We start from the raw sequence: 9,841 nt of genomic DNA, 5'->3' as shown, positions 1-9,841 counted from the left end.
ATGTTTGTAGTTATCAATAAAATTTCTAAACGTTTTTGGCTAAGTATATATGTCAATTTCTAAACCTAAATTGTAGGTGTATTAAATGTTTGTAGGTTATCAATAAAATTTCGACTTTGGAATATTCTTTGTGAGCTTTTGATGGACAAATTACTTTTTATTTTTATTTAATTTGACGTTGTAAAAGTTTTAAAACATGTTCTTAGTGATCGCGGTTCACGGTTTTGTCTCGACTGTTTTACAATGTGACGTTAATAGAATTCCGAGTCAAGAGTAAGAAATAAACTATTCGTGTTCATGATTTAGTGATGGCCCTGTAGCTTATAGTGGCTAATAAATGACTACTTCGTAGTTTTCTCCTGAGAAAGTTATCGGTGTGCGCAAACATAAATAGTCATTTTTATTCACGTCACGGCCAACCGTTTAAGTATATAACAACCTTATGTTAATGCCACTCGAGTAGTCTCCATAGCTGTTTACAAGAAATAATTAAGTCAAATCTTCGGTGTATATATATATATATATATATATATATATACTGAGCTTAAAAGAAACACAAGAATTAAAGCCGCACACCCTAGTTTCATCCAGCGAAAATAAATTATAATTTGGTTAATCTACAAACCTGTAACACACTTAGATCACGTTTTTATCAAATGGAGTGAAAAAGCAGGTTTTATATCGATAAATACCATGGGAATCCCCATGTCCCAATTGCTTGAAATAATTTTGAAAGTTAGTATTCTGATGTCACCGGTAGATGTCGCTCGAAGCACAACAATGCCTACGTCACGACAAATTTCACAGACTTGGGGTGCGTTTCTTTCACCTCTCCTGGACATGTTCCAACTGTTCTGTCCTGGTTGTATCCCCTCTCCAGATATCGTAAGACTTAGCAAAATTATTGGTTTAAGGGTTTGTAACGTTTTGTATTGAGACACTTACTTGTCTGAACTTTATTGTTACTGAAAATGTTCACGAACTGTGAAGAAAAATCTCACAAATGAACAACAACAAATCGGATGTTGATTGCGCGAACCGTGCACGAGAAAACAAACCGAACCAAAATGATAACGGTCACGTGGTATACCAACGTCTGTGACATTGAAATGGAAATATCCCCTCTAAAAATAGATTAGACCTTGTCTGCTCAACGGTTTGTTTCTCAGAGGCACGTGCCATTTTATGAAATACGAAAAATGCATTTTGTGGTATTACAAAAACCAGGATTACCAGGATTACCAAAAAACACTTCAGGTGAATGGAAATGTATATTCTAAATAATAAACGGTAAGTAAAGTGCAATTTTATTTGTGAAAAAATGGGTTTAATAGCGAAAAACAACGCCGTAATGGTTAACAACTAGCCGTAACTAGGATGTGTCCCTTTAACCACGAAGAAATAATAAAATCAATAAAACAAAACAAACAAGAAATAAAACAATTATACTATTAAAATAACCTTTTTCTTGTCCTCACCACCGTGTTACCTGTGAAGCCTTCTCTCTGGCATGGTGGTGAAGCCATCAGTCTCAAGGCTGGTAGGTACTGAGTTCGCTCCTTGGTACCATCTCCCGCACAGGACTAGACTTTGTGGCTCAGTGGGAAAGTGTAAGGACACTTAAAAATATTTTCTCCCACTAAACTACTAACAACTAGCTATTAACCCATGGTAAAGCGCTCGCCTGATGCATGGTGGGTCTAAGATCAATCCTTGTCGGTGGGTCTGTAAGTTTAATCGTAGAAATATTTTATTAGTCGGAAACATCTTACAATGCAGGAAACTCAGGAATGTTCCTTTAATATGAATAAATGTTGTCATCCAAATTCTGGCATTTTCGTTTAATTCGAGCAAAAATCAGCATATCCCCTACAAAAACAGCAGCCCGTACGGCTATGAATGTAGGTAGACCTGCAGTGGCGGATCCAAAACATCCATTGGAGGGGGGGGGGGGCAATGTCATGAGGCGGAATGCCACGGCAACTTTGGTGGAGGTTTGGAGGGGGATCGTAAAAAAAAATATATATATATATATATATAATAAAATTATAACTGTCGCAAAATTTAGGGGTGGTGGTGAGCCCCTGCCCCCACCAGATCCGCCTCAGACCTGTGCCCATAAATTGCACACACACCCTCTTTAGAAACAGTTTATATCTGCTCCTGTTGCGAGAGCGAGAAGTCGGCTAGAACATGTTAAAATGTACATAATTCACACTCGTGAAACGCATGGCGCCAGGTGAAACACATGCACGTGTAAAAGTATCAGTCCGGGGGTGAACGTGCAAAACGAGATTGATGTTTGATCACGTGATGCTTTACGGGGATAAATAACCGAAACTCGCCCATTATAGTCACTTTATCGTTTAGGAGTTGTTTCATCTTGAGAGGAAAAAACTAAATTTCAAGTTGGGTTTTTTGGGGGGTTTTTTAAATTTTATTGTTTATTTGTTATTATTCCAGAGTCTTTTTATGTGTATTAGGGAGTAAAATCCATTTGCAAACTTGGGGGGTGGGGAGAAAAGAAGAGAAAGTTTAATAACATTGTCAATGTATTTGCCACAGAACTAAAATATTAGCTTGATTAAGGAATACATAATATATTGCGACTGTATTCTAGATATATTCAATATAAGAAAATGGGTTTTTGTTCTCCATTGCAAATTGTAATTGCATATGCGTCGGAAGATGTCTGCTGCAACTGTAGGGTTTGTTGAACTATAGTTTCTTCAGTGTGTTTGTGGGGAGTGGGTCATAATGTTCATAGGGATGCCCACGCCCAATGTTTTAAAGTACTCTCTGTACCTACAGTTGATTATTTATTTATTTTTTTGTGCAGAATGAAGACTGCTTATTTCATGTTATTTTTGCTGGCCTTGACCTTCGTTCCCGAGCACGTGGATGGTTGGTTCTTCCGGTCTGTACGCAGAATCCGCTTCAGCCCCTACCACACGCTAGGTTGTATGGCGGCCTGCAAGTGGGCCAGGAGCTGGGCGTGTAAGGCCTGCAATAGGAAGCGGGGACTCGACATGGGAGCCGATGCTGTAGATCCAGTTGAGGTAAGTAAACGATTCCAATAGAGCACATTAATTTATCAATCGTAGGCTATTAGTCCAATATTTGGTAATTTCGACACTAGTCATTGGACGAAACTAGCTACACCCCTCCCCCGCCCACGCGTTTAGAGAAATTAAACTTTGGCGCACTAATGTAATGCTAAATCCACTATTTACTTCCAGGATGCAGATGTGCCGACCGTTCTGCATGATCTGGATGTGAACGGAGATGGTTTTGTCGAGCTGAATGAGATCGCCCACGTGACCGGCCTGAAAGTAACCAACCCAGTTTTAGTTAAAGGATTCCACACGGCAGATTCGGATGGTAAGAATTTCGTCAGACCAATTTTGTATTGAGATTTGTAAACAATGTTAGTAGTGAATGTTGTCTTAGCTACTTTCTATAATACTAAATAGGTAAAAAAAAAAAATCCGATACGGCCAAGGTCGGTGAGTATATAGGATAATTTTAGAATAAATTTGCTATAAACTCATTGTGGAGATGCCAGAAATGCCCGTAGAAACGGTTGAGAAAGTGAAATTGCGTCAGTTGTTAGAGGGTTAGGACTCCAAATAGCTAGCATCTATGCGATCCTTGTTTGGTTATTATAAAATAAACATTTTAAGAGTAGGCGTTGGAACTAAAACGTGAATCTCAAACGGACGCGTTTCAAATGGAATTTGGTATGCAGGTTTCCTACTATTTCCCTAGATTTCTAAGATGTACTTTATACATGTAATACGAATGGAGTACTTATTAATCTGTTTAGTGTAAAAGCTTATCCTTTTTAGAAAAATATTTTGCCATTTCAAAAATTATATTGCACATGATTATCTAGGTATGCTTGATTAGTCTATTACACTGTTTTGCCCCCCCCCCCCCCCCCCCGATAAAAGCATACCACGATAATTAAGTTTATTTTATATACAGGTGATGCCAAACTGAGCCTCGTTGAATTCAAACAATTCCATTTCGACAACAAAGAAGAATGTAAGTATTTTGCACAATTTGTAGTTTTCTAGGAACGAACAATTTGTCTGCACGTTTATTGGGCCTAATATTTTGGTAATGTTTCAATCCCAAACTGCCAATAAGAGAAAAAACGTACTTACAAGTTTCTGGTGAATGCTGAACTAATAGTCGCCCCACAGGAAAAGCCCTTTTCATGTTATGAAATATTTCTGACCAGATGGTTTTCTAAATTTAACACGCAGTGTTTTTAAAAACCTACTGCATCTTACGTCAAACAAAACTGAAATTATTTACAAAACATTTTTGTAGGATGGGTGAGAGTAGACGGCATTTTAAAGGGAGTGAAAGAGTTTAAATATTTCTATTTTTAGAGGACCTAGTTAGATGAGTAGACCGAATTGCCAGCTGAGAAATGAAGTAATTGGGTGTACCGGTAAATAGGATAGAAACCTCAAACATGTGGATCTAATAAACCTAAAATTATTTTCTAGTTCTGGAAGCCATGAAAGAGGACGGCGCAGATACTCCATGACACGATGACGTCCATTGTTCATGTAATGCCAAAAGGTGAAGGGCTTTATCAATAAATTAAAAAATAACTACTGGCTTTGTTATCTTTACATTAATTGGCTTGAACGTTGGTTGGAAACTAGGATTAAGAGTTTACGTTTTAGTACTTTCAAGCCATTGGTGGCGGCGGCTGGATTTCTAAGGAGCTACAACTTCAAAAGGCCACAAACTTATTCCATAGTATACGGGCGGGTAAAGCGTTCTCTCGATGCGCGGTCTGTTTGAGATTGACACCGTCGGTGGACCCATTGGGCCATTTCTCGCTCCAGCCAGTGCACCACGACTGGTATATCGAAGGCCATGGTATGTGCTATCCTGTCTGTGGGAAAGTGCATATAAAAGATCCCTTGCTGCATTAGGAAATGTGTAGCGGGTTTCCTCTGACTAGTTTCAGAATTGCAAAATGTTTGACATCAAATAGCCAGCAGATTAATAAATCCAGTGCTCAGTGGTGTCGTAAAACTAGGCCTACCTTCTCTCCCCCCCCCCCCCCCCCCCCACATAGTATACCAACTATAATTGTATAAAGGTAATCCAACCTTAAAAACGGCCAGCCTACCAAGATGACGATCTAAAGTTTGAGTGGTACCCACACCCGATCGCGTAACGTCGTTTGGAATTATTGGTCGCATATTAAAGGAGACCGGACACCCAAAAGACGCTGTGTAATGGATTAAGTTGGCGTCAAAGACCGCATTACTAACGCCCGGCTCGCTGCGAGGTACCGGTCGGCTGCGCGTCTTGGGTTTGGGGTAATAACAGAAGTGGGCGGGATTATTCATATATCTGAACGATATGTGGTATGTGAAGGTTTTGTTTCAATAACTAAACCCATTACTGGTTATGTTCAGACGTGCAGTTAATGACCACACGGATGAGAAGGGGAAACTTTACCTTGGACGGCAACATGGGATTTAATCTTGTATTGGGCAAGTGTAGAGATGGTGTAGACTTGGCCTTGAACGAAAGAAAAATGTTATTTAATGACGCACTCAATATATTTTATTTACGGTTATATGGCGTCGGACATATGGTTAAGGACCACACAGTTTGAGAGGAAACCCGCTGTCGCCACTACATGGGCTACTCTTCCGATTAGCAGCAAGGGATCTTTTATCTGCGCTTCCCACAGGCAGGATAGCACAGACCATGGCCTTTTTTTAACTAGTTATGGATCACTGGTCGGTGCAAGTGGTTTACACTACCCTTGCGGAGCACTCGCTCAGGGTTTGGAGTCGGTATCTGGATTAAAAATCCCATGCCTCGACTGGGATCCGAACCCAGTACCTACCAGCCTGTAGACCGATGGCCTAACCACGACGCCACCGAGGCCGGTTGGCCTTGAACGATGTATCGGCATAACTTGCAAAATAAAATCTGATACTGGATTTAAATGGGGCATCATTTGTCACAAGAGATTTTCAATACAAAATGTTTGATGTTACATCGTTAAATGGTGCTTGGGGGTCATGTACGAAAATTTGAAAATTGTCTTGACATGTCTGAGCACACTTGGTATTGGCAGTTGTACAGCGTTGCCTCGTGCACTGAACGTGACCGATGTGGTGGTAGCGTCATGGTGTGGGCAGAAATTCATGGCATCTTAACACAACGCCTCGATTATTCGTGGGAATCTAAATGCTCGGCATTAGTGACGAGACCATCACACCAGTTGTCATTCCGTTCATGCAGCAGTATCCAGGCGTTTTGTTAAAACGTAACAATACACGCCAGACTAAGGACTGGACTTCTTCAGAGGATCCAGCCAGTGCACCACCACTGCCACATCAAAGGCTGTTAAGTACTAAGTACTATCCTGTCTATGGGATGATGCATATAAAGATACCTTGCTGCTAATCGAAACGATTATCCCATGAAATGGCGACGGCGAAAAAAATGGATTGGGTAACGACGCACTCAACACATTTTATTTACGGTTATATGCGTCAGACACATGGTTAAAGATCATACAGATATTAAGAAAGGAGACCCGCTGTCGCCACTTCATGGGCTACTCTTTTTCAATTGGCAGCAATGGATTTTTATATGCACCATCCCATAGACAGGATAGCACATACCATGATGTACCAATTGCGGTGCACTGGCTGGAGCGAGAAATGGTCCAATGGGCCCACCGACGGGGATCGATCCCAAACCGACCGCGCATCAAGCGAGCGCCTTACCACTGGGCTACGTCTCGCCCCTTGGCGACAGCGGGTTTCCTCCCTCATTATCTGTGTGGTCCTTAACCATATGTCCGACGCCATATAACCGTAAATAAAATGTGTTGAGTGAGTTTAATGTATGTGTTAATTAGCTGCTGAATAAACGCTGATCACACCAAGGATAGTGCTGTTGTAAATAGTTTTAAAGTGGTGATTAAACTTGAACCATTTCCTTCTTTCTTCAGAGGAACACTATTGAGGTACTAAACTGGCTTGCTAGATCGCCCAACTTTGTTCCCTATTATGTAGGTATGGGATTTGTTGGGTCGTAGGCCGACATTGTACCGCTGTCAACATGCAATGCCCAATGTGCTCGGACACGTTACTGACAATTTTAAGACTTTCGTGTATGGACCCCCAAGTTCCATTTAACGACGTAGACGGGAGTTAGCTCAGTCGGTTGAGTGCTCGATTGAGGTGCTTGCGACGCAGGATCGAACCACGTCGGTGGATACATTCAGCTGATTGTAGAAGTTTTTCTCTCGTTCCAATCGGTGCACCACAACTGGACAACGGCCGTGGTATGTTTTCCTGCCTGTGGGAAAGTGCATATAAAAGATCCCTTGCAGCATTAGAAAAAATGTAGCGGGTTTCAACTGATAACTACGAGTTAGTTAGAATTACCAAATGTTTGACATCCAGTAATCGATGATTACTTAATCGATGTGCTCTAGTGGTGTCGTTAAACAAAACAAACTTTAACATTTAATGACGTGACCATCACATTTCATTTTGTATTAAAACTATCCTGTTACTTACACAGACAAACTGATGCTTCAATTAAACCCAGTGTCTGATTTTTGTTTGTAAGTCAACTTAAAAGTTTTCTTTTATTTAGGCACATTTACCAAATTGCTAAACGTTTTTGGCTAAGTATATATGTCAATTTCTAAACCTAAATCGTATGTGTATTAAATGTTTGTAGGTTATCAATAAAATTGCTAAACGTTTTTGGCTAAGTATATATGTCAATTTCTAAACCTAAATCGTAGGTGTATTAAATGTTTGTAGGTTATCAATAAAATTGCTAAACGTTTTTGGCTAAGTATATATGTCAATTTCTAAACCTAAATCGTAGGTGTTTTAAATGTTTGTAGGTTATCAATAAAATTGCTAAACGTTTTTGGCTAAGTATATATGTCAATTTCTAAACCTAAATCGTAGGTGTATTAAATGTTTGTAGGTTATCAATAAAATTGCTAAACGTTTTTGGCTAAGTATATATGTCAATTTCTAAACCTAAATCGTAGGTGTATTAAATGTTTGTAGGTTATCAATAAAATTGCTAAACGTTTTTGGCTAAGTATATATGTCAATTTCTAAACCTAAATCGTAGGTGTATTAAATGTTTGTAGGTTATCAATAAAATTGCTAAACGTTTTTGGCTAAGTATATATGTCAATTTCTAAACCTAAATCGTAGGTGTATTAAATGTTTGTAGGTTATCAATAAAATTGCTAAACGTTTTTGGCTAAGTATATATGTCAATTTCTAAACCTAAATCGTAGGTGTATTAAATGTTTGTAGGTTATCAATAAAATTGCTAAACGTTTTTGGCTAAGTATATATGTCAATTTTTAAACCTAAATCGTAGGTGTATTAAATGTTTGTAGGTTATCAATAAAATTGCTAAACGTTTTTGGCTAAGTATATATGTCAATTTCTAAACCTAAATCGTATGTGTATTAAATGTTTGTAGGTTATCAATAAAATTTCGACTTTGGAATATTCTTTGTGAGCTTTTGATGGACAAATTACTTTTTATTTTTATTTAATTTGACGTTGTAAAAGTTTTAAAACATGTTCTTAGTGATCGCGGTTCACGGTTTTGTCTCGACTGTTTTACAATGTGACGTTAATAGAGTTCCGAGTCAAGAGTAAGAAATAAACTATTCGTGTTCATGATTTAGTGATGGCCCTGTAGCTTATAGCGGCTAATAAATGACTACTTCGTAGTTTTCTCCTGAGAAAGTTATCGGTGTGCGCAAACATAAATAGTCATTTTTATTCACGTCACGGCCAACCGTTTAAGTATATAACAACCTTATCTTAATGCCACTCGAGTAGTCTCCATAGCTGTTTACAAGAAATAATTAAGTCAAATCTTCGGTGTATATATATATACTGAGCTTAAAAGAAACACAAGAATTGCACTGCAGTACTGGGTTCGGATCCCAGTCGAGGCATGGGATTTTTAATCCAGATACCGACTCCAAACCCTGAGTGAGTGCTCCGCAAGGCTCAATGGGTAGGTGTAAACCACTTGCACCGACCAGTGATCCATAACTGGTTCAACAAAGGCCATGTTTTGTGCTATCCTGCCTGTGGGAAGCGCAAATAAAATATCCCTTGCTGCTAGTCGGAAAGAGTAGCCCATGTAGTGGCGACAGCGGGTTTCCTTTCAAAAATCTGTGTGGTCCTTAATCATGTGTCTGACGCCATATAACCGTAAATAAAATGTGTTGAGTGCGTCGTTAAATAAAACATTTCTTTCTTTCTTTTCAGTCATTTTCACCAAAACACGGTCCGAACGCGTCATTAGATGCGGAGAAGGTCAAGGCCACGTGGAAAATTACCAACTTGTAATTGTACAGACCGCTTACGGTATCAGTGTGGGCTTCTTACAAATATTAAGACGACCAGAAACACATTGCAAATACAGACACTGATATTCTAAACAAGAAAATATATTTAATATGCAAGTTCAATCGAAGAAATATTTTATTAGTCGAAAATATTTTACAATGCAGCAAACTCAGGAATGTCCCTTTAAGCCCTAGGGTGCAATGTGATGTCTCCCTTAGGAACTGACTCTGGGAACTTGCAAGGAGTATGCGGGATGAGGCGAAGTGGTAGCTAGAGAGCTCGCCTGACGTGTTATCTGTCGCAGGATCGATCGCCCTCGGTGGACTCGAGATTTCTCTCTCAATTAGCGCCCCGTGTTTTATATAACAAAGAACGTGGTACGTACGGTCCTGTGGGGAAATTACCCATAAAAGGTCCCTTGCTGTTTTATT

General features: G+C 39.3%; 1 protein-coding gene across 2 annotated transcripts; it reads left to right on the top strand.

The window, feature by feature from the left end:
• The first annotated feature begins 2,479 nt into the window (after positions 1 to 2,479).
• Positions 2,480 to 4,575, top strand: LOC121367157. Of its 2 annotated transcripts, none has more exons than XM_041491309.1 (5): positions 2,480 to 2,708; positions 2,840 to 3,059; positions 3,240 to 3,381; positions 3,988 to 4,047; positions 4,521 to 4,575. In XM_041491309.1, exons 1-5 carry the CDS (start codon positions 2,677 to 2,679, stop codon positions 4,559 to 4,561), a joined length of 495 nt encoding a protein of 164 aa, XP_041347243.1. In that variant the 5' UTR covers positions 2,480 to 2,676; the 3' UTR covers positions 4,562 to 4,575. The 2 variants fall into 2 exon arrangements, with proteins under 2 accessions (XP_041347243.1, XP_041347310.1); XM_041491376.1 differs by lacking the exon at positions 4,521 to 4,575 and adding an exon at positions 4,401 to 4,417 and having other exon boundaries at positions 2,483 to 2,708.
• Positions 4,576 to 9,841: the final 5,266 nt, after the last annotated feature.

This window comes from Gigantopelta aegis, chromosome 1 (assembly GCF_016097555.1).
Source record: "Gigantopelta aegis isolate Gae_Host chromosome 1, Gae_host_genome, whole genome shotgun sequence".
NCBI classification, from domain to species: Eukaryota; Metazoa; Mollusca; class Gastropoda; order Neomphalida; family Peltospiridae; genus Gigantopelta; species Gigantopelta aegis.
The sequence above is the reverse complement of the archived record's forward strand: the minus strand, read 5'-3'. Positions and strand labels throughout refer to the sequence as shown.

What these genes read in the sequence shown, in the direction of transcription:
- LOC121367157 (XM_041491309.1), top strand. Translation starts at nt 2,677, where the DNA reads ATGCGTCGGAAGATGTCTGCTGCAACTGTAGG. An exon ending in ATGCTGTAGATCCAGTTGAG is followed by an intron (nt 3,060 to 3,239) that starts GTAAGTAAACGA and finishes ATTTACTTCCAG; the next exon opens with GATGCAGATGTGCCGACCGT. An exon ending in CCACACGGCAGATTCGGATG is followed by an intron (nt 3,382 to 3,987) that starts GTAAGAATTTCG and finishes TTTTATATACAG; the next exon opens with GTGATGCCAAACTGAGCCTC.